Source organism: Rhopalosiphum maidis, chromosome 4 (genome assembly GCF_003676215.2).
Source record: "Rhopalosiphum maidis isolate BTI-1 chromosome 4, ASM367621v3, whole genome shotgun sequence".
NCBI lineage: Eukaryota > Metazoa > Arthropoda > Insecta > Hemiptera > Aphididae > Rhopalosiphum > Rhopalosiphum maidis.
In genome coordinates this window covers 45,677,346-45,702,665 of record NC_040880.1, presented here as the reverse complement: position 1 = coordinate 45,702,665, position 25,320 = coordinate 45,677,346, and the positions used below count along the sequence as shown (strand labels likewise).

Sequence of the window (25,320 nt, the reverse complement as noted above, 5' to 3'; positions counted from 1 at the left end):
CTGTTAACTGTTAAGTGCTTAACTATATTCTTTACTCTAAGGCCTAACCGGATCGATGAGTCGCCGTGCCGTCTTCCGTCCGACAACTCTTTGTGCACGTAAATTTTTTCCATAGATCTTATACCTTAGTATATTTTTAATTTTTTTTCACATTGAATATTTTTGAGGTTATGATTTTTCCCGCTTAAAGTGTTATCTTTGAACACGATAATATCTTTGAAGTCTCAAATGAATAATAATGTCGAAAGTTTCATAACAAAATAAAATCCTCCACGGTCTTCACTCAAAGGTTACAGCTATAGTGGACATTAGCCGTGAACTGTCATTAAATGCTTTTGCGCGTTGTTATTCGTCGCAAGACGATTCGAGTTTCGCACAAATACAACATTTTGATTTTGTAACACTTATTTCCGGAACGAATGAAAACAATGGAAAACGACTCGCCTAACTTGTTTGACAGCGAACCGATGTCGGTAAAGCTGACTTTTCCCGAAAACACCAGCAGCAGCAACGATGACATATTGACTGAAATATTAGAAGAAATACATGAAGAAGACCGCAGACCCGCTATCGTAGAAAATGACAGCCAGATGACTGACTGTAATGTCAATAAACCACCAATTGGTACCTTCGAATATCACACCGATGATTCGGATGACGAAAATGACAGAACAGCCGACGATTTACTGGTGGATGTCGATCCGGACCAGTCAACTGAATCGCTGAAAGAGGATTCCCCAAACGTCAAGACGAAAGATATCCATAAAGGGCTACCGCCTGGTCGAGTGAAGTTAATCATGAAAATGGACCCGGACGTCAATATAGTGGCTGGCGATGCAGTGTTCCTGCTCACAAAGGCGACAGTAAGCTACTGTACAAATGTTGATACACTTATCAATAATAACTTACCTAGTTATTACATTATATTGATTGTTTAGGAGCAATTTGTTGGGCTTTTGGCGCAACACTGTCACAAAGAGATGGTAGCAACCAACAAAAAAACATTGCAAAAGAAGCATATTGACACTGTGATTGAAGACAATGTACCATTTGAATTCTTAGAAGGTGCATTAGATTGGTAAAACCATTTTAATTATATACACTATTTTTTTCCTTTATACATTTTGTATTATAATAGTAAATAAATATAATATATCAATATAACAGTATTGATTTGATAAAAATAATAAAATGGTCTCAATTACTGAGTATTCTTTATTGGTTACACAATTTGGGATACTACAAATTTTGATACTAAATTAAAAATTATTCAGGATTCAACAGTTTTTTTTAATATAACATATATTTCATTTAAGTATAACAAAAAAATAAATAAATAAAAACACAACACTGCACATGGGTAAACAGAAATAATTTTGTTTTAATCACAATTTTAAGCCATAACAATATGCAACCATAAAAATAAATATAGATACATAATCATTTATATCCAAATTAAAATTAAAATAAAAATTGTTTATAATACAAGCATAGGTATATGGAAATGAGATTTGAAATGAGAAAACAAAAATTACTTGAGCCAATTATATTTAAGGAAGACAAAAAATTATGAGTTCTGTTATACAATTGTTCTTTAAAACAAAAAATACGTAAATGGGTACCAATTATAAAATTGAGGACACATTTTCATTAGGATACTGACATTATATTTTGAAACAACATAATTAATATTTACATTATTTAAATACAACTTAATATTTTATTTATAAACATCAAATATTCTAACTTATTATTATATACCTACCTTGAGAGTAAAATTATTAGCATATTTTTTCTTATTTATGCAATTATAATTATTTTAAGATGTTTAAACAAAAATAAGGTAATCAATTTCCAATTTAAAGAACATATAACTAACTCTATTCACTAACAGTTTTTACAATTAAGTTATTTGTATTCAAAAATGACCTTTCATTATAATACATTTTACGTTTATTTAAATATAGGAGTTGTGCATTATTAGAACTTAGATTTTAATTTAATTTTGTGGGAAATTACTAATGCATGCTTGAAATCTAACAGTCTATAGTAACAAATATATCACATTTATAAAAAGCAAATAATTAATTATAACCATAAGGCTTCACATCAATAATTAAAAACTCTTAAAAAAAAAACCTACCACTACTGAATACAATCAAATGCAGACAAAATAAACATTTGAAATAATATAATCCAATATTTATCAAGTTTTTAAGGTACGGTTCCCTGCAGCATCTAGCGTCAATTACCGGTCTAGACATAGGTAAACATCTAGACGCGGCGTCATGACGCTGTGCTGTTCCACTCTTTGACGCTACAGGGAAACTGTATCTTTAGTCTTATAAATGATTAATAAACAAAATTATTTTTAAAAAACGCCGTATGCCATACTCATAAAAATTTTAGGACTCATAGAAGATATAAATATTGAACTCTATAATAATAATCGTCACAATATTAAAGCTATGATTTATTATTGAGATAAGCACAAATTTAATTTTAAAATTTTCACAATATATAGTTTAAAAATTATACTAGAGTATAAGGGACTATTACCAATAATGAACATTTATGTATGTATACACCTATTCTAATGTTTACTACAATTAATTGAGGTAAGCCACACATGTAACATGTAAATTTTACAAAAAAGACTTAAGGACAGTTTTAACAAGTTCAATTTTTAAAATTAATTGTTTGTGAAACCTTATAATTTTCTTCAATCTAAACGATGTTAATGTGAAATTAACACAAAATATCTAATTTATTAACATCAAAATTTACCACAGCCGTTATTTTCTTTTAATACATTAAAAGAACAAAAAGTATTTTAGAATTTGGCACACAAATAATTTAAATAATGATGTATAATAATGAATGTTACTACTATTAAGTATACTCTAGTAATTTTCATAATATATTAAATATTTAATGTCTAACGTTTATCAAAATTATTTTTAACTTTAGTTTTCAACTTTATTCCAAGTTATAAAATACTTTTTATTGCTTCAGTAATACAATCATTTTGAATAACAAAGATTAATAGAATCTCAACTATGCTGCTAAATAATATACAATAATACAGTCATCAATCATCAATACGTCTTTAAAAATAAAATATTATAAATTATTGCTTCAAGTTGAAAGATATAGTTTAATATTTATGATAATCGTATATATATTTAATTTAAATTAGATATAGTATATTTTATGTAATGGTGGAGTTGATTATACTAAGTAATTGTATAAATTAATAATAAAAATTTTAAATATTCTGTGTATAGTTAACTTTAAAATATTAAGTTATTATAGTGGCAAAGTGTGCTTAAATATTAGTCTTTGGTAAAGGTGCCAACACTTGAAGTTTTGATTTATAATTTGTCACAAAATGAACATTACCATGTTTTTTATTAATATGGATGTAAATAATTCATTATTCACTGCGGTTCACTTTAACATAAAATAATAAATACGGAGTTAATGCTGAGTTCTTGGATGATTTGGATTCTAAAATTTGTGTTAATTGTGCAACCGACATAGTTCTTACTGTTTCGTCATCACACTCTAACCACACACTATCTCCACCTTCTGAGTTATCTAATATTCTAACTCCACAACATTCTAGACTACGGCACCACCGTCCTATCGAAGAAACTTTTCCCGAATCATCAATGGAATCACTTGATTGACTATTAGGAGCACCAGAAGATGTTTTCGAAGATATTTTTAGAAATCGAAAAAGACCATTTGAAATTGATGATTTTTTATAATTTGCTGGTAAAGTACCATTGGGTGTGACTGAGAGACTTCCAGTCTTGCGTCGATCACGAGGACAGTTGATATACTCGTCAAGATTGTCCTGAGCCTTAACGTATGCAACATAATGCCCAGAAGCAATTGTAGCACCCAAATGCATTATTATGGCGTACAGCTGGTAACTATGTGCTCGAGTTTGTTGTTGTGAATTGAGAGATAAACACTCTTCACAAAAACACTCCAATGTTAAAGGAGTTGGCATATGTTCATTTACTTTTGACACAACAGCTCTAAAAATTAATTGATTGATATTTTTATACATAGGTATGCTGATAATTTTTAAGCAAATGAACAAATGTAATTTTATACCTATAGTTGGTGCAAAATCGTTTTAAATGTAATGTCAACAATCGAGGTAAACTTTCATATCCAACACTTCGTTTAGCTTCATTATATCGACAACACTGTTCACACCAATATTTATCAGTGTCTTGTAAATATTCTTCAGTTACTATTGCAGAATGATATAATTTGTTTACATTGTCATAATCTAGAATGTATGCACAATTAATATATATTAAATAAACATAGAAATAAACAACAAACCATATGGGTTGAATTCATTTTCAGGTGATATGTCTCCATTAGTTAAACCATTTATAGGAACACAGATGTCACAAAAACTCTCTTTCCGTTCTGTAACAAATTCACATTCTAAACATGTGGTACGAAGTAAGGATACACCTTGGAAATCATCAAACATTGATGTACTACTACTACTATTACTGCTGCCACTAGGAATGCTTTCATTTTCATCAGATTGAACTGCATTTGTAGTTCCATTAACTACATACATTTGTTTATCATCTAAAAAAAAAATATTTAATAAGTAAATTTTTTAGATTTTTTATGATTAATGAATAACTTTTGTACCAGCAAAATTGTCATTTTCGGGTAAAACCACTTTATCACTAGTAATATTAACATTGGGCGGAACAATGCCATTGACTGGTCGTGTTTTACTACTGGATGCAATTTTTAAAGATTTTCGTACTTGTCCGGAAAATTTTTTCAATTTATTAGGTGCAACAGGTTGAATAACTGGAGCAGGTGCAACAAAACAATTTACTTGAGCAGAATGCTGCATGATTAATTTACATCCTTCTCGAATATTATCTAACAAACAGACAAGTAGTTCATGGGCATCATGTTGTTGATTTCCTTCAAAAATTGGATTGACATCTCTATTAACACAACATTAAAATATAATTAATAATATTTATAAAAACATTAGTAATTTATTATTACCTTAAAGATTGCAAAAATACTTCAGGTTGATATGGATCTGAATTATCTTTGAGCTCACAATTATGTAATGCTTCAAATACTTGATGAAGACGTTCAGTAACTTGTATAATTTTTAGATCATTCATACTAACATTTAATGATGATTGAAAGTTCCACATTTTGCTGCTAACTGAGCTAGTACTTCTACCCAGAGAAGAGCATTTTCCCTATAGAAAAATAAAATTAAATGAGCAAATATAATTCTAACAAAATATAATAACAGACATATATGCTTAAATATGGTACCTTGAGTCCATTGGTCGACCGCCCAGTGATCTCTTGTAACTCAGTGATTAGGTGATGAAGATTGTGCAAAAATGAAGGTGCAAATCGCAATGTGTATAAAACACTATTTAGAAAACAAGTGTTACCAAGATTGCATAAAGTTGCCACACCAGGGGATCCATTGCTTTCATTGTCACAAGAACAGTTAATTTGCTGCTGCTGTTGTTGCTGTTGTAGTTGTTGCTGTTGCTTGATATGCCGGATAACTTTAAAGAAAATTAAAATATTATAAATTTTCTGTAATAGAATGTAAGCTTACATTTCATAACAAGTAATATAAATAAAAGTATTATATTACTGTGAACAAACTAATTAATTACTCAACAGGAACAAACTTATTATTTAAAAGCCTTACACAGGTAAAGCATTTTTATTTTTTACTAAGTTCAAATTTTAAATTAAACTATAAATAAAATATTCAATACACCAAATCAAATTTTCTTTATGTCAGTACCAAACAGAAAATATCAGTCAAAATACTACAATAATTTAGATTACACTAAAAATAGTATATATAATAATTATCAATACCAAATGGCAAAAGTTCTATAAATATTTTATCAGAAATTTATACCTATAAAAAATGTTTATAATTGTTTTAATTAAAATATTTAAAAATACCACCTAATTTAAGTTAATCATCATGTCATCCATATTTCCTTCTAATATCATGTGTCATGTATAACTCATATGTATATTATGTAGTGAAAATTAATTAATTCCAATATATTTTAAAGTAATAATTAAACAATATCTTAAAAAATTTAAAACTAACACATACAAATAATTGAATAATACCTTTTAACTTTTTAAAGTGATAAAATAATTATGTATTGATGATTAAATAATTTCTTTCATTCAGTGAATATTATATCACTGTAATATTTTAAAACATACATTTAACTCAAGAACCAAATTACATTTTATATTAACTGCTTATTGTTATTAAGCCACATTATATAAAATGTGTAGACAATTTAAGTAAATTATAAGATAAAATATATAAGTAGGTATGAAGATTTATTTTAATAATTAAGTGCATAGGATTTTTCTATCAAATATTTTTTTAACAGAATGTGCATAAAGATAAAAAAAAAATACTATAAATGGGGTTAACAATATATATATTTATTCATTTAAAATTAAAATATTTACCAGCCAATCTATAAAATTATTATAAGATAAATTTGTTAATTGACAGACAACACGATTATAAATTATTAATAATAATATTGGAATGTAAATAATAAAATAAATTTATAAGATTATAATAATAAAGTTTATAAGGAACGCTTAAAATCTATATGGAATAATTTTACAACTTGCTTATCATCACTAAAATAAAAGAACGCTGAAAATAATAAGTTATGATAAAAATTGTATAAATCTATTGATCCTTTTTTTCATTGTTAACCACTTTTTCATCATCTTCATGACCATCAGTATCATCAACTGTATCGACAGGTTCATTAAATGCTTGTTTTACATAACTATAAATAATCAATTGTACAATAATAACAGCAAAAATAACGGATATAGCTATAACTCTATATCCTTGGATATTTAAAACTTGACCAAGAAAATATTTCATAGAAAAATATCCAATGAAAGGAACAGTAAACATTAGAAAACTGTAACCTAATAAAAACCACATAACGTGGCTTTCGAAGTCTGGTTCCATATTCAAAAATTATTGAATCACTAATGAAAAGTATAATAATACAGACTTAATGAACAGCAATTATTAACAACTAATATAAATTATTTAATCGCGAACAATTTTGATTTAGAAAATAGCAATTTTTTGCAATTAAAAACTTTTGAATTTTAAATTAACAAAACTTGATTGGAAAAATTGTAAACTTCAGTTACCAGGCTGATCAAGAGGTGATGCCATCGGGTTAAGTTGAGAGAGTGCATAGGATTTAGATTGTAGTTGCCTGGATGCTGATAAACACAACTTCTTGCGTGGTGGCTGTTCAGCTGTCTCTGCTGACGATAAAACTGTCATTTTTCTTAACCCTAAAATAAATAATTAAAATATATTAACCAACAATGATGGAACTGAACTTCTATAGACTAATCCATAAAGTTTAATTAGGAATCAAGAACTCCGATTTTATCAAACTAAAAAACTTCTCAACAGGTACCTATCTATTATCTAAAAACCAGTAATAATTTAAAAACTGGTTACAATTTCTTCGTTAAGATTTAGCAAGATCTAATGATTTAAAATCTATTGGAATAATTCAAGTTCAGTTACAGTTAAATTTAACTCCTTTATTACATACATTCATAGAATGAATATAGAAGCGTAATTCACTTGAACAAATTAAATACAACATAAACCGCAAGCCCAATTGGTAAGACGGAATACTATCAATGATCCAACGACATTAAATTCGACCGACGTACAGACACAGTCAGTTTGTTTTCACACAAACTTGCAGTTGCGCCCAAAGGGGCGGATGACGTGATGATAATATAACGACCATCGATAGAGATTGGAGAGCATACAATAACAGCAACAACCACAACATCATCATGGTCGGTTACACTCACCAATCGGACATAGGAGATTTCATGGAAATAACGTGTGTGCATAGAAAGAATCCACGGTGATCGTTTTCGAATGTCACCGAACCGCGAGTGCGCGTTTAGTGTTCTCGGGCACGTTTGGCGGACGGAGATCAGCACTTGCGTTCTTAATCCAGCAGTAGCTTTTTACAGTTTTCTATCGAGTATCTGCTAAACCGCTTCACCTACGACAGTCAACGAGAGTACGAGACGATTATCACAGGCGAACCGACAACACGGGCTGGTCCACCATTTTGTCGTGTTAACACAACTTTGTACTTACACAGTTACACAACACCGACAATAATTGGTGCGTGCGGGCACTTGAACGCCGGGGAATGGGGATACCACCTCTGGAGGAAAAACCTTCTGGAGGTATTTCTTTCCCGTCCACCACGATTAAAGATAGTATTATCTATATCCGTGCCGTCCGCCGATCGGGTTTTCACGATCTCTCGTGCCCACAGCACGGCCGGATTTATGGGACGGCTGAGTGGGGCTGCAGCCCAGGGGCCCCAACAATTTTATGATATTTAAATTAGGATACGGGAAAAATATTATGATGATATTACTTATACTATATAGTTATTATTGATTTAATTGTTTTTATAATTATTTATTATTAAATAAATAGTTAATTGTTACCATAGAACACTGTTCTATGTTGTTACTACTATTAAATATGATAATAAATGTTATTTAATAAGTAAAAAAAATATATTTCCTTGTTTATGTATAAGGGACCCCATAATGCATTCCGCCCAGGGGCCACCACATACCTAAATCCATCCCTGGCCCACAGACTAGATTTACACAACATATTACATAGATCAAATGTCTTAGATAATAGAGTGGCAGTGTTTAAATTTACGATTTGGATTTTGACAGATAGACCCGCGAATATTTAAACACCTTCGGGTGGAAGGCGCTTATCACTTTGTGTTACATTCCTCCATGACGATTGCATACATACGGTCTTTCACCTCCCACCACCTACTGACACACGAGTCGTTTTCAGGTTATAGTACGTTTGTTTACTGTGCGATAATTCCTCTTTCCTGTTTCTACTGTTCGCCGTTTTCGTCGAACTAATACATTTTCATCAACGTTTCAACGCTCTATAAAGGTATGTATTTTCGTTTGGAATTCATTTTTAGTTTTTAAATACAACTCAGTACCTTTGGCTGTGGTCATTATTATTAGATTAATCGCGAATCTTAAACCAAATCGAAGGATCGAATTGGATAAAATTTCAAAACCGTGTATTGTTTCACCTGTTGTAGATGCCGGAGGCGTCAGCTAAAAAAGCCAGTAAATCGGCCGCAAAGGTCAAAACTGAAAAAGTCGTCGAATCTGCCGACAAAGAAAAGAAAGTAGTCAAACAAAAAAGGCGTCAGAAGAGGCCTTACGGACGTTTGTACTCCCGAGCAGTGTTCACAGGTTTCCGACGAGGACTCCGCAATCAACACGAAAACACCGCTCTACTCAAAGTAGACGGATGTGATTCCAAGGCTGACTCTTGGTTTTACGTTGGAAAACGTGTCGCTTATGTCTACAGGGTGAGTATAATTTCATTATAACAATATAAAAGTGTGTGGTTTCTATCTCGGATCCTTAGTGCCCTTAAGAACACCATTTTACATTTATTCACATTGACATACTTACCATTTTTTTTAAATTTCCAAAACCACCTACAATAACACATTTTTTTATTATTAATTAGTATAGTTTCCTTTGAAATATGTCAATGCCTCAATATCTAAAGCAACGCAATATGACAGTTGACTATCATATGATACCTATTCTGCTTTTGCAGTAACGCTACCCTACATAACAAATTTCATATTAATAGCAGTAATGTCTGTTAATTTAATTTACTAGATATATAAGTTATTAATGATAGTGTTACATGATTTAAATTAATTTTAACTTTATGCCAACATAACTTATCTCAAATGTATAACGTCTTTTAACTAAATGTTACGAAAAGATTTTAATTGTACCTATTGACTATTTCTAATAATTGTTAATAATTTATATGATGATAAATTGTTTTATTATTTTTTGATTATGTAAATTAGAAATTAGCTGCTTAAAATAAAGGTATTTTAATTTCTGTTTTTAGGCTAAGCGATTAGTGTCAGTTCCTGGACGCCCAAAGAAGAAGTCTAAGGTCCGTGCTATTTGGGGTAAAGTAACCCGTCCCCATGGTGCCACTGGATCTGTACGAGCAAAATTTAAGACCAACCTTCCCGCTAAAGCGATGGGTCATCGTGTCAGGATTGTAAGCTTTTTTTATAATGTTATATCTCAAAATTTTCTTTTAAGATAATTTAGCTAAAATTATAACTGGTATATTATTTAAATCAAATGATTCTAAGCATGATTGGGTATTGAGTTCCTTTAAACAAATTATAATTCATGTTAAAGCAGGAATTACCAAACCTCGATTTTTTTGAGCAGTGACACACTAAACTATACATCCCCATATTAGATTTAAACCAAATACTAAACAAAAAAATTGTTTGTTGATTTTGTAAATGTAAATGACTGCTTAGACTATTTTTGTTATGAACAAAAATGTTAAAAATTTTGTTACTACTACAAGTATAGTTAATAATTTATTATAGTTTAATTTTTTTAAATTGAGTTTAAAAACAATTAAGTTGAACCCATCTAATTTAATGATACACGTATTATAATTCCATATTCTAACAACTGTTTATTTTATTTTTTGTTTCAGATGTTGTATCCTTCTCGTATATAAGCTATTGTAATACAATTGACAATTTTCAGTTTAAAAAAAAAATAAAAAAAAATTAAAAAAATTGTATAATTCTGTATTTTTATTTATTTTTCTATTGGTTTATAATTACAAAATAACTTAATACTTCAAGGTATCATGGTATAAATCGGACAATTTTTCCAGCTTATAATTTTACTTGCCATTGGATTGTAACCATGTTTGACCAAAATGGCTGACAATCTTAAAGATTCTGGTGCTGAAATTCCATTTTGACGTGTGACAACTACAGTCCACATGTGTAATAAGTCTGATCCTTTTTTACCACAAAACGCCAATATCAAATGTGTGTCAGGATCTGCATCAATTATTGTTGCTGTTATATCTCCTGTACAAAATCATTATTTATGGACATCAAAAATAATGAATAATATATTGTTAGAAAATATTGTAACAAGTGTTAATATAGTGCACCTCCTAAAGGACTTTGTATTGACCAAATTCCTATTTCATTTTCTATTGTTGGCAATTCAATTACAGCACTGTGATCACCAATTAATAATGGATTATCGATGTTCCATACTTGTCTCAGCGTGGTTTTATTATATCGCAAAAGTTCACCATGAATGCAAACACCATCTTCAACAAATTCTTCGTGTTCCGATTCTATCACCATTATAGCCAAAAACCATTTCCCCAATAACTACCAAATTAATTTTACCAATTATTTTGTTGTAAAATTACGTTATTTTAGATAAACAAGTATTACTTTTACCTGATCAATGTTGACTTTTTTGAAAGGTTTGATTTTTGGACATGGTTTTAGTTCTTGGTCATCGTTAATAGGTCCACCATATGCTGAATATGCATAGATAATAAATTGTAATGTAACCAAATGCAGAGGGCCCATTTTGCTTTGAAAGTATAGATGCGAGTGTTTAAACCACCATACAGTATCTGGTGGGTTAGTAACCATTCAGTGTGTAGGTAGTTTGAACTTTAACGAGATTAAATTTAGCCTTTAAGTAGGTTAAATTATATCATTTTATTTTTAAAGAATTATCAAAAATTTATACTTCCTGTCATACCACAAACACTGATAAAATGAAATGACAATCAAATACTGTAAATTATCATATATTTTAATATTTCCTTTTATAATTTTGCTTTTAAACAAAAAAAAAAAAAAAAATTTATTTTTACATCAGTCTTAATATCTTGATAAATTAATAGTATTAGTGTCTTAGTGGATCCTCCTCTTTTGACAAGTATTAGCGGTTTAGACATACAATAACATATAAATAAGGTTTATACATGAAAATCTTAGTTCATTTTGATAGACAAAATTCATATATATTTATATTTTAAAACACCTAGTTTATACTATCCTAAAGGTGGTTATTGCCAAGGATTTGCTTCAAATATAACCAAAACCCATGTGGCCATGTCACTCACAAAAACTTGAAAATCTGAAAGCTCAAAACTTAAAATTAAATTTCTAAAAAATCGTATGATTTATTTTTGTATGTATAAAATATGAAATTTTTTCAATCTGGGACTTGTTTTTTGTTGCTTACTTATGATTTTTAACATAGATTTATAAAAATATTTTTTATTACTTAACCTAGGTAGTACTTTAGAGAGATCAAAATGCACAGTACCTTATTTTATAATCTGGAAAGAAAAAATTATGGACAGACGAGAATTTTTACACAAAATTAATTTTTCACCTAATTTTTACTATTCTGTTATCCATGTTTAAACATGATAATTTTCCAATTGTTTTAGGTTTTTTTTTTCTATAAATATTAAAAAATAACTTACCGAGTCAAAATTCTTGAAAATGTATTACAAAATTTCTCATGAGTAATTTATACTGAAACCATAATATCTAAGAGAAATTATGGACAATTATTTTTTAGATATTTTAAATTCAAATTTGGTGGAAACTTAAGACTTATTTTTATTATACTATTATATAGGTACTGTTATATGGTATTTATATTTAATTAATAAAATAATAATTAATTTAGAATTAATTTAATAAATTTTGAGTTGTTTAAGTTAATATAATATATATTATAATTAAATACTAATAATATAATAAATATAATGTTTTCAGAAAAACTTTAATTGAACTAACATAATACTAAAGTAAGATAAAGACTTTAATAGCTACATATCATATTAAAAAATATATTATAGAGAAATATACGTAGGTTACCAAGTTGAGTTCTGTAAATGTGTTAAGTGAAGAATTAAAATTACATAACTAATTTTACCATAGCATTTATTTGTTATACCTACTTTCAAAATTATTATTAAAATAATAATGTTGATCTCTAGACTGTTCTAATATCTAAATCAGTGGTCGGTAACCATTTTGGACTCTCAGGCCACATTCAAAAATTAAAAAGAAGTTTGCAGGCCAAAAAAAAACAAAAATAAAAATGTTATATTCTATGAAAAAAAATTGTTGTCATTCTAAATTTTAAAATTGTGTCGTATACAATTGCAGCGCGGGCTGTTGGTTGATGACCACTGATCTTGATGAAAGGTAATCCCATTAATGGCACTGAACTCTAGAGTTCAGTGATTAATGATAATGTATTAATACTAAAACATAATAATATCATCCAAAATTTTGATTTTTATTTATTTTGTATACAAAATAAATGCGTTGGCATTATACTTATAGACTTTTTTTATTATTAACAATTTTTTACTTAGTGAAAGGATTTTAAGGAAAAACATGTTGAATGATCTGGATAATTTGATATTTACAATTTTTATGAATAAGCCGTAATTTTCCACATCTTAATTTTTTTTTAATACAATAACATTTTTATTTTATAATTGCATTGTAAAATATGAAACATACATATAATGTAGGACACTTCAGTTTACTTATTTTAATGTGAACTATTGTTGTCTTATTAAACAATACATTTTTAATCAACATATTACTGGATATATGAATATATAATAAATAATTTGAAATGGAATGTTAAAATAAAAGTGACCTATCTAACAATAAAAACAAATGATAAAATAATTTGGTATATAAATTTATCATACATCCTCTGGATTAAACATTCCCTAAAATCAAACAAAACAATAATTATACATCCAATATAAAATAGAAAATTGCAAAACATCAGACGTGGTATAGTACTCACTTTGGCACGACGCAAAATTGAATCTTTACTAGCGTCATAAGGGTGGTCCTTGGAAGGAATTTCAAGAACGGCTGGGATCGGTTGTGTGTGTCCTTCAATTACATGACGAATCATTTCAGCAACCTGTCAATAATTAAAACAAAATACTTTTCATATCAAATGTGAAGACATCACTATTATTGCTTACATTTTGGTTAATAAGTATTATGTCAATGTCATCCCGTTTGACAAACCCTTTGAAACATTCTTCAATATCAATTATTGCTGTATCTAAATAACAATACAAATAGATTAAAACCAGTTTCAATGTGTTTCAATACAAAACATTACTTTTATCAACAACCATAAAATTTGAGTGCCTGTGTTTGTTTATTTCACCGATACCACCCAACAAAAAACCAACACATGTGTCCTAGAACAAAAATAAATCATAAATAAGGGCGCAAGAAATTATTTACAGCAAAAAATCGAAAAAAAATATTCATTCATCAATCGAAAAGGGCGGGTCTCCTGTACGTTTATCGTGTATAATAAACAGCAATTACTTTTGTAACCATACTTACTTCATCTCCGATCACAGCCAATAATTTACCCTTAACTGCTGAGTGCATGGCCATTTTCAATAATATGGTTATTAGTTTCGGTACAATAAAATTCTGAACTTAAAATCGTTTACATATAATTTTCCCAATTTAAAGAGTATTATAGTAAAGTCACAGTTCACACTAGAGCGTGAAAGTGAGAACGCCCTTATCATTTATTAATTTTCTACTGATAATATCAATCAAACATATGATTTTATCTTTTATCCTCAATAATTGATAACAACTCATGCCGGCCCGCCCAACAACATAGAATATATCTTTGCCTATCACCAAGAGTCAAAACCATGAAACAAGTATGAAATATTGTAAATTTATCATTTACTGATTTACAGTATTTGGTAGAAATAAACCAATATGATTTATTTAATAATTGTGCACATTGGGCTTAGATGCCCCCGAACTTTATGGGTTGATATAGAGCTAAAACTGATATTTGCATTATTGGTTATAACTTATAAGTTATAATCTACTTGGCTACTTCATATATTCTATAATATTCTGTACTCAGTGTTGGAAATTTGGGAAGGAACGCGTTCCTGAAACACGTTAATTTTATAGGGACGAAGCTTGGAACGAGGAACGGGAAAAAGTTCCTGGTTTTGAGGAACTTGAACAAAAATGTTCGTTCCTCAAATTATAAAAAAAAAAAAACATTTTTTTAATAATAATATTTTCTAAAATATAATATTATTTAATGTTGGTAATTTGGTATCTTTTCATCAAGGTTTTTATTCACTAATACATTGCCACATAAATTCCATTTTTTAGGATAGAAAATAAATTAAATTTGAAAAAAAAGTAGAATGTTGATAATTTGATGATAAGCTTGGTATTGGCCACGTTATTTTTATCCGTGATGTAGTCCATAACTTATTTTACCTTTTTGACTCCTGTTTCCGCTACTTTCTGTTATTATTTTATTCTGTGCCGTTAGTTTTTCCTTACGTAGATAAGAATCCTATCCATTGATTTTTGTGAGAAAATTTCAAAAACTTATACCTTCAACGTTGAATCTGAGATCATTTAACTGATTAACAATAAAAGTATTGAACATAAAAATTAGCCGATTATTTCTGGTTAAAAAGTTGTCAACAAAAAAAACACCATTGACAATCGCTTAAATCGTATAATAAAAATTAAAGGAATGAAAACGCGTTCCTTTTTAAAAACCTGTACGTTTTTGAGACTACTATATTGTAAGTGTACATAATTAAATGAGCGTACAAATTTAATTTATAAATGTTCAGTTATTTCTGTTATTAACCCCATTCGGCATTCCTTATAATAGCAACATTATTCCAATACGGTAAAGAAATATGACTAGTGACTATAAAAAAATCATTACCTACCTACCTATATTTAATAAGAAAAATATACATATTATTTTACAATTACCTCGTTACTATCACTTAACGACTTTATGATGAAAAGAATTCATCCCCAAGACCCCAATTCTATGATCTATTCTGTGATACAATTCTGTGACTAAGTACCGAATGATACACACATATTTGAATAATTTGATTAAAAAGGTTGATTTAATGGCTTACAATTATTTAAAGCAAACTAATCATGATTAGTGACATATTCAACATTCATAACTACACCAAAAAACTAATATTTAAATATTCCAAAGTATAGGCTAGATAGTAACCATAGTTAAAAGTTCAATTAAGTAATTTAAATTTTCCTAATTAATAATTCTATATTTGTAACTAAGTGACTTTTAGATACAAATTATTTTAATTTAACTTACTTGGCTACAATTTAAGTTAATTTTAAAAAGTTTTTCATGAAAAACTATTAACATATTATGTATTAAATATTTTGGAGCTATCATACCTATACAAATTATTTATAAAATACAATACCACAATAGTTACTATAAAGTACTGGTGATTAACTGCTAAAAGGATCTATAGATAACGGCTAATGATCACTTTAAAAAAACTGTATTATTAAAATATAATAAATGGTTCTTGTAATTAATTATATTTTTCTAATGTAAAAAACATTTATCAGTTGATTATTTTTTTAGTAAGCTTCCTTGTACTAATTTTTAGTGTACTCCAAATCTCAATTGTTTTCCAGTTTGTACAAAATATGAGGTTGGGTTATTTAGGATAAATAACTTTTAGCTTAACTTAGTAAATTTTCAACTTAACATGTGTAACTTAATTTATTTATTTAAATTTATTTTTATTTTAAAAATTTCATGACTTGATTAACTTTTTATAGAATAACTTTTAAATTAACTAAACGTAACACCTTGATATTAAATAATAAGACCTTGCAATTAAATAAACACAATTTGTAGGACATCGGATACAAAATCATATTGTACTAGTCTAATAAAACTTACTTATACCTATAATTTTTAAATTATAATAAAATATAAATTTTGTATATACACATGATTATTGTTTTAACAATTACTTATTATTTATTAATATTTGATATCTTTAAATAAGGTTTACAATACAGTTTAAAAGAGTTTTGTAATCTTTTAACAATAATTAGTCATTATTAAAACTGTTTTCGGCATTTTATTATTTACATATAAATAAATTATTTATAAAACAACCAAGTTTTTGTTTTTTAATACATTTTTCAAAAAATATTTTATATAGTTAAAGTCAAAATATACACCTGTTAAAAATACATAAAATGTCTTATGATATATTATCATTATTTAAAGCACACAATCCTTTAACATTTTAATATCTCACCTTACTTTCCACTTTAACTATTTCACAATTACAAGATAACAAACTGTTATACTACCCAAGTTCAAAATGAATATTATTCTTAAAATATAATATAGACGTATTATATATTTATATGAAATAAGTATAATACTATATGATTACTGATTACTCATTAGTTTAACAGTGCCGTCTTTTGGATGTGACATAATAAAAATGTACAATTTTAGCAATATTTTTATATATATTCTTGTAACATTCTTACGCTAGGGACATTATTTTATAAAATTTAATAAAAGTCCTATGGGTAAATCTGACCCCCACATCCCACCTTGCATATTATGCTCCTGTGTAAAGAGGGTGAATTCCTTTCCAATACCTTAACAAAACCTCTAACACCCAATAAAATATTGGTATTATTTCTTTAGAAAGACCTCCAATAATAAAATATTTTCTTTTCTTTTCTTGAACCATGAAACAAAAAAAGATTTTTATACATCAAATTTAATTTTAAATGGTATTGGTTGGTGGAAATTAAAAACAAATCACTCGTTAAGTTATTTTCTAGGGTAAAACTAGGGCAATAAGTGATACCCTGTAATACCAAATGCACTCTTCTGATTTGATATGATTAATATAAGTTTATTATTTGTATTTAAATAGTAGGTAGTTATTATTTCAGTATAACATGATTAATAGAGAACAATTATGAATATTTTACATTTGTTTTTAAATGTATAAATAATGCATTTTAATAACATTTGTAGTAGTAACATTTAGATAATTTCTTTTTTATTGTTTAAAAATTAAAATGTTTTGTTATATGACCAGTTTGAACAATAAGCATGTAAATCTAATTTTAAGAATAAACCTAAAATAATAACATTTAGTTAAAAGATCGCAGAAGTAACGATTTAATTTAATATTATAAATAAAATTAATTTAATACAGAAATTATGACCTTTAAATTAAGGTATACATATTAAGACAAACTCAATGGATGACTAACTAACACTTATGATAAATTACATAATATTAATTTTAAACACAAGAAACTAAAATGGCATGTAATTTCCATATTTTTATAAAATATTCAAATACCAAAATAAATAAATGTATTTAAAAAAGGTTTAGTCTACAAATAAATGAGCTCAACTCAAGATTGTATTAATTATTTAAAACAAAGTCGAAGGTGCAAAAACAATATTTACAATAAAATATACAAAATATTGAGTTCATTGTACTTGTCATTAAAAATTACTTTTAATCATAGTTAAAAGTTTCATTATCTTGATGCCTTTCATAAACATCTACATCCGCATCTTCTTCTTCATCAGCTACTCTTACTTCTCCATCTTCCACTCTGTCATCAAACTCCATTTGTTCATCATCAGGTTTTAATAACTTCTCAATTTGACTTTCAACCATATTCCTTTTCTTTCCTAATATATTACTCAAATATGAGCGCGTTTTACTTAATTTTTTTTCAGTCTTTTCGTTATGTATTTTAGGCAAGTAAAACACCGAAGGATCAAATTCAGTTTTAATAAAATTCATTGTGCAATTTATTTGGCGTTCAAATATTTCAAAATTTCTTACCAATCCCATTTTAATCTCTATATTTTTTATATCTCTCTGTTGCTGTTTTCTTTGCATAAATAATTCTCGTTTCCTAAGAACTAATGATTCTTTCTCTTTCAATGCTTCTTCTTCTAATCTTCTTTCAATTTTAGCTTTTTTCTCTTCTTTATCTTTTAACTGAGTTTCTTCTTTTTTAAACTTTTGTAAAGTACCTAATAATGATCCAAACATACGACGATTTCGTTCTTTAGTCACTTGATCACCTTGTTGAGCAGCCAATACTTCAGTACGAGATTTCATAATTTTAGAGGACAACATGACTTGCGATTGAAGAGTCTTTTTGGGCGTAGAATCATCATCCATATCTTCGTCATCATCAAATTCTTCCTTTATTGGTTTTTCGTGTTCATCTGCAACAATTGTCCCTAAACGATCCTTAGCTGATATTCTACCCGAATTATTTCCATTTTTAAAAATTTTTGATGTTTCATTAGGGTTAACAAAAACCTTACGATTCTGATTATCATTTTTAAAGGAAAGCTTATTGTTATCTCGTAATCGCTTAACATCTTTCTTTATTGACTCTCTGAATTGTAGTTTTTGGTCTCCACCTACCTGTGGTCGTTTGTTAAATTTACCGTGGTTTAAATGATCGTCAAATGTATCACGACCAGTAATTTTTTTTAGCGTTTCATGTACATCATTCAACCCTTGTCGTTTCTTTACTAAATGTTCTTGCAAACGATCCAGTAGAGTAGTCATGATAATATTAACAAAACAAGTAAATAGGATTGCCTTTTTGTGAAATGCAAATATGATTGTAATAAATACTATATACCTGTTACTTTTTAGAAATCAGTCAGCATGGCACTCAATTTAAATATATTTCAATAAAAATAAATAATTTCTTGATAATTACTTATACTCAAAAATATGCCGAAAATATATGACTTAACCAAGTCAAAATGAAAACAAACTAATGAAACTCTTTGAATAGTTGCTCGCCTGTTATCATGTTTGTCAAAGCGTGTGTTTATCTATTGTTGTTATACAAACATGGTATGGTTCTCGAATGAGGGGTATGATATACAAAATGTTCCGCGTTTTTTTAAATTATTATATGTTACGTTACTTTATGTTAAATAGTATTATTGTTAGGCTTTCAGTGTAATGGTGTTTTTAAAAATTAATCCCTTAGAAACAAATCATTGCGATATAAAAAAAAATTAGGTATACATTACAACCCAGAGGGTTAGCGTTACTGCATATGTACTTACAAACCTTTCTATTAGATTTTACTCGCTGTTTGTGGCGAGTTGATATTTCTTAGTGAAAAGTTTACTTAAATAAATTTAGATTAATTTATTTTGATTTTCCACAATATGTTCGCTCACAGACTAATCATAGTTTTGAATCATATCACCAGCCAGTAGCATGCCAAAGTAAGTTTTTTCAGGCAATTGACTATAAAGACTTAAATGAGTAGGTATACGTACCGGGCAATGAATTTAGTGCGATCAGAAGTTTTTAATAATAATATATTTATACTATGAAAAAAATGTAGATTAAAATAGCTGTGTGCACATGGGTGGTCAAATGGTAGTTTTATTCTGATCTAAAAATTGATTCATCACCAGCTGTGACGTGGCTTTTGTGAGAAGCGGTTATTAGTATGTCGTCAACATATATGTGCCTATTGCCTAGGGATGTATAAAATAGCTTATGGATATATCGCTTCCTTGAGGGACTAGGGACTCCTACTTTAATTGTGTTGAGTAGATATAGTATTTAAACGGACGGTAAAAGCGTAAAATAGAGGTTTGTTTGATAGGATTTAATAAAGAAAAAGTAGAAGGCGGGTAGAAACTTTTTAAGTTTGTACAATGCCAAACCTAATCAAAGGCTTGGCAAATACTGCTATACAGAATTGTTTTTCTTTCAAAGAGCTAAATATAGTATCGACTGTCCTATACTCCTATGTAATTGATCTATCATCTATGGTCGAGTATTTTGGTTTAAATCCAAATTGGATAAATAATATTATGCTGTTTGCGAAACTAAAGGGCAGAGCCTTTTTAAAAGGATTTTTTCGAATATTTTAGAAAAGGTGGGAGAAGACTTATAACAGGTCTATGCGAGGCCTTATATCTTGTGGTGGTCTGTTGGGTTTATGGATTAAAATAACTACGTACTACGTGGTATTTATATATTTTAATATATTAATAATAATAATATATATATTTGCAAACAAATGACATATGAAAAAAGAAAAGTTTCATTAAACAATACATGAAATAAGTTTGTTTGCTCACCTCGACCTTCTATAAGCAGAGCTTATGGTGAAGGTGAGAAGTTTTTAAATTAGTCGTTATATTTAAATACTAGTAATATGTAGTAGTAATAAAAAACATGTGAGATTTATTATCATTTATTTATATGTTACTTATATATTAAATCATAATATACGTTATAACGTGTGTATTAAAAATTGTATTCAATAAGCATATATCTTGGCAATAAGTTTTAGACGAAAAAAATATGGATACTATAGACATACCTATTATAAATTATAATTAATAAGACATATTTAAATATTGATTAATTATATTATTATAGACCATTATTTTATAGCAATTTTTTATTGTTATAAAGTCCAAGTATTAGTTATCACTGGCAACTTATCAATAGCCAATAGGTATTTAAAGTTTTGAATGTATATCTAGGTATATGTGTGGACCAATATTTTAGGAGGTACTCAGGTACCTACTCTTGTGCCACTCCATTCTGCTATAAAAACTTTAAATAGTTGTAACTAATTAATAATTATCTACTCTTTTGAAATTCGTTCGTTATATATTAAAATAATCAGAAATATATAAGATGTCTTACAAATAAATTTCGGTTTAGCTCATAAAAATTGAATAAGTTTTTATTTTTCATAGGGTCGCTATTGTTGCTAATATTAGTAGATTATTAATTAGGTACTTAGTTATATAGAAATAAAAATTATAAAACAAAAAATGGTGTAGACTAAACGACTCACTATTCATTCTTACTTTCTTAAAGATATCAGGAAAATTTAAAGAGTAGTTACAGTAAATATGTTCTAAAATCTACCATACGCTATATATTAAATATTCCTATAGCCTATATGCAATCAAATTATTATGAAGCCAAAGCGAAATATTTCAATGACGATTTGCCTGTGGGCTGTGAACAGAAACACACCGAAACCTAAACACATTTATATAGCACTGTATTTTATGTTTGTTAATTTTTTCTCGAGTATAGTCGGATTTTATAGTTAGTAATATAAAACGTTGATTTAAACTACAATATATATATATATATCAAAAAGTGTTTACTGTTTCTATCAAAACATCAACAATTAATATATATTTTTATTTTGGAATCAAAATAGCTTTAATAACACTAATAATTATTACGTTTTATTAACTATATTTACAATTATGTAAGTATGTTCAATTCTTATTCTGTTTAACACAAATTGGTATTTTCTGGTGTTGTGGTTCAGTTTCAGTGGTTGATATAGGTAATATTTTTTTAGATTGTATTTCTAGGCATTTCACATTTCCTTTTAATCTTTGATATCGACTTTGAAAAAAATCCCATTCAAATAGTATAAACAGTACTAATATTTTTTGTTTTTTTAACTATTACAATAGGTGTTATGTTCACTAAAATATTGGTAGGCCATGTATAAATATTTTATATATATATAAGTTAATATAGATTTTTAGTTTAAGATCATATTTAGTTTTAAATTAATTTGAAAAATACAGTAAAAAATTATTAAATTATTTGGCTAATTAATAAATCATCATTTATCATTTATCATCAAATTAAATAAATTATATTGTATATAAATATAACTATTATAATTACATTTAAATGTTGTATACTATTTCTAACCACTAATTATATCGATTTTGATTTCTAACATAAATATTTAATAATAAACATGGAAGAAATAAGAATTGACTTTCAAAAACTAAATTTATAAACATAATATGAAATATTTATTAAACATGACTGTTTGGTAAAATATACAAGTATATACTATTATAGCTCTAGTATTACATACATATATATATATATATATATACATACACAACATTACAACACATAATAAAATTTATCTATCTAGACAAAATTTCGAGGAATCATCAAACTCTTCTCCTCGAGTTTATAATATCATATCCAATATTGTATGATATACAAACAATAATTTAAATGTTAGATGTTAGTATATTTGTGTTTATGGACTACCTACTCTACCTGTAAATGTAATAGGTTTATATCATTTTATCTGCAGTCCTACAGACTACACGATTGTCTACTTACTTAATACTTGTCTACATAATATTTTATTACCAAATGAAACCTTATTTTTATACCATTATACTATAAGTACTAATATATATATATATATAAACCCATCATAGTCCATACCTTATGTATATTAAAACTTAAAAGCGTTCACCATTAAACTTTTTATGAATAATATTTAACAAGTAAATTATTAGGTTTATAAGTTTGATACACAAATATTTCAATTACATTATTATTATTTTAATATTTCCTTTAATTACACTTAAATAATAAAATCAATTATTTAATCTATTCTGATGACAGCACAATGAAATAAATATTTTTTAAACAAGTTATTATAATGACCAATACAATTTTGTAGTTATTTGTACCTACAGTCTACACTAATCAGAATAATCAGATTTATTAGAATGTACATGCAAATTATAAAATACAATAAGGACTCTCAAGATAAAAATTTTTTAAAGTTCGATTACTTATTCACATTTATAGTCTTATAGAATATCAATCTCTGTGACTTACAAATTCATAATCGAATTATGATAATTCAATTCCATTATAAGTATTTATCTAGAGTTGGTCGAAATTCTAACTATAAACGTTTATACAAAATTAATGTATATTTTAAATAAACTCTTTTTTAATTCCAGCTTACGAACAACTTATTATTGTATTTAGTACTGAATAGTATATAATTTTTAGCGGAGTTTAAACATTTTATTAATATTTATGGAAAAAACTTAAAAAAGTAGAAAAATTCAAACGTCTATTGTCTATATTCCTACAAGATATAATTGACCAAAACAAGCCATATTTATACTTTTTGATATAATATATTGTGTTTACTGTTAAATTAATTACACATTGTTAATTATTACCTGTATAATATATTTTATTTTGTACATTTTGTAATAGAAGTATTTTATAAGAAATACAATAAATGTAATATTTAATGTATACCTAATATTATATATTATTATAATGAGATCACGTTAACATTTCAGTCATATTCATCATCCAATTTATAATTTTCATTGTTTTCAATAACTTGTATTTAAACGGATCATATCATATAGTAATTTTGGAGTTACTAATTTATGGTAAATACACATAATATAGGTAATAAACATATTAAAATATATCTATGCGTATTTTATACTTTTAATGTAGCTAGCTCTTGTATTATTATCATAAATAAATTTGCAAGAGATATATTAAATTTTGAACTATAAATATGCATGCGGGCTATACTGAACTAGATATTTTAAAGGTAGGATATTATAATACAAAATACGTATTACATTATATGCATGACTTGTTGACATAGGTATATGTAGTATGTATAATGTAAATAACAGTATACCACTAGTATATTGCAATGACTACCATAGATGCATGTATAGTCAATTAGGGCTTCTCTATTTTAAGGTGGTGCTTACTACTTGAGACGAGTTATAGTTACCTATATACCGTACACGTACAGGTAAATTAAGCTGTTCTATAATATAATGTCATATACATATTAATATAGGAAATCCTCGGGCTTCTTTCTGTGCATTTTAATATTTACCATATTATTTTGTATAACTGTATAAGTGTATTAAATTCTAATGTATACCTGCGGCGTATAGAGTTTATTAGGGTCCAGTTCGGGGTCGGCAATACGATTTTTTTTATTTATACGTTATACCTAATAATAATTTGGTAAATGCAACTGCCAATATAATTAATTGTTGTGTATATTTTGTTAAACTATATATTTTTGAGTTTAAAGTTATACTTATACAGTCATATACCTTTTAATTATTATGTAACTTTAAACTCAAAACTTTACAACTAAATCTGAAAAATATTTCGTTTAAAGATTGCCTTATATAGCAGCGGTAAGTGGTAACCATTAAGTGGCCCGCACTAAAACTAAATTTATTGTAGTATTTGTACATTCTATATACTTGTAAAGTAAACAAAATTTACTTTGTAGTTTTATTATAATATGCAATATATTTTATTCATCTTATCTTATTATTCTTAAATCTTTTAATTATCATCATTAAAAATGTAACTAGACAGTATTACACCCAACGAAAGCTTTTTATTCAAATTGTACATATATTCAAATTGACTCACTAGTTACTATACGTATGAAGCTTGCAAATAATGATAATCATTAAATTATTATTAAATAA

General features: G+C 27.3%; 6 protein-coding genes across 6 annotated transcripts; 2 read left to right on the top strand and 4 right to left on the bottom strand.

The window, feature by feature from the left end:
* Positions 1-419: 419 nt before the first annotated feature.
* On the top strand, positions 420-1,173 carry LOC113557453. The gene is made up of 2 exons (XM_026962983.1): positions 420-863; positions 939-1,173. The coding sequence occupies exons 1-2, from the start codon at positions 420-422 to the stop codon at positions 1,080-1,082; spliced, it is 588 nt and encodes a 195-aa protein (XP_026818784.1). The 3' UTR covers positions 1,083-1,173.
* Positions 1,174-3,093: 1,920 nt separating this feature from the next.
* On the bottom strand, positions 3,094-8,464 carry LOC113559310 (ubiquitin carboxyl-terminal hydrolase 1). The gene is made up of 8 exons (XM_026964985.1): positions 7,954-8,464; positions 7,264-7,413; positions 5,353-5,597; positions 5,068-5,273; positions 4,693-5,003; positions 4,366-4,626; positions 4,129-4,309; positions 3,094-4,049 (listed from the first exon to the last, which is right to left on the bottom strand). The coding sequence occupies exons 2-8, from the start codon at positions 7,400-7,402 to the stop codon at positions 3,437-3,439; spliced, it is 1,956 nt and encodes a 651-aa protein (XP_026820786.1). The 5' UTR covers positions 7,403-7,413; positions 7,954-8,464; the 3' UTR covers positions 3,094-3,436.
* A 469-nt stretch (positions 8,465-8,933) lies between these two features.
* Positions 8,934-10,804, top strand: LOC113559312 (60S ribosomal protein L35a). The gene is made up of 4 exons (XM_026964988.1): positions 8,934-9,094; positions 9,252-9,527; positions 10,094-10,252; positions 10,712-10,804. The coding sequence occupies exons 2-4, from the start codon at positions 9,252-9,254 to the stop codon at positions 10,733-10,735; spliced, it is 459 nt and encodes a 152-aa protein (XP_026820789.1). The 5' UTR covers positions 8,934-9,094; the 3' UTR covers positions 10,736-10,804.
* LOC113559311 lies at positions 10,793-11,678 on the bottom strand. Its single transcript, XM_026964986.1, has 3 exons — positions 11,487-11,678; positions 11,186-11,414; positions 10,793-11,099 (listed from the first exon to the last, which is right to left on the bottom strand). Exons 1-3 carry the CDS (start codon positions 11,619-11,621, stop codon positions 10,861-10,863), a joined length of 603 nt encoding a protein of 200 aa, XP_026820787.1. The 5' UTR covers positions 11,622-11,678; the 3' UTR covers positions 10,793-10,860.
* Positions 11,679-13,664: 1,986 nt separating this feature from the next.
* On the bottom strand, positions 13,665-14,643 carry LOC113557505 (V-type proton ATPase subunit F). The gene is made up of 5 exons (XM_026963070.1): positions 14,454-14,643; positions 14,221-14,302; positions 14,078-14,160; positions 13,891-14,013; positions 13,665-13,810 (listed from the first exon to the last, which is right to left on the bottom strand). Exons 1-5 carry the CDS (start codon positions 14,505-14,507, stop codon positions 13,784-13,786), a joined length of 369 nt encoding a protein of 122 aa, XP_026818871.1. The 5' UTR covers positions 14,508-14,643; the 3' UTR covers positions 13,665-13,783.
* Positions 14,644-18,206: 3,563 nt separating this feature from the next.
* Positions 18,207-19,768, bottom strand: LOC113556982 (pinin). The gene has a single exon (XM_026962228.1). The coding sequence runs from the start codon at positions 19,541-19,543 to the stop codon at positions 18,464-18,466; it is 1,080 nt and encodes a 359-aa protein (XP_026818029.1). The 5' UTR covers positions 19,544-19,768; the 3' UTR covers positions 18,207-18,463.
* Between the last annotated feature and the right edge of the window lie 5,552 nt (positions 19,769-25,320).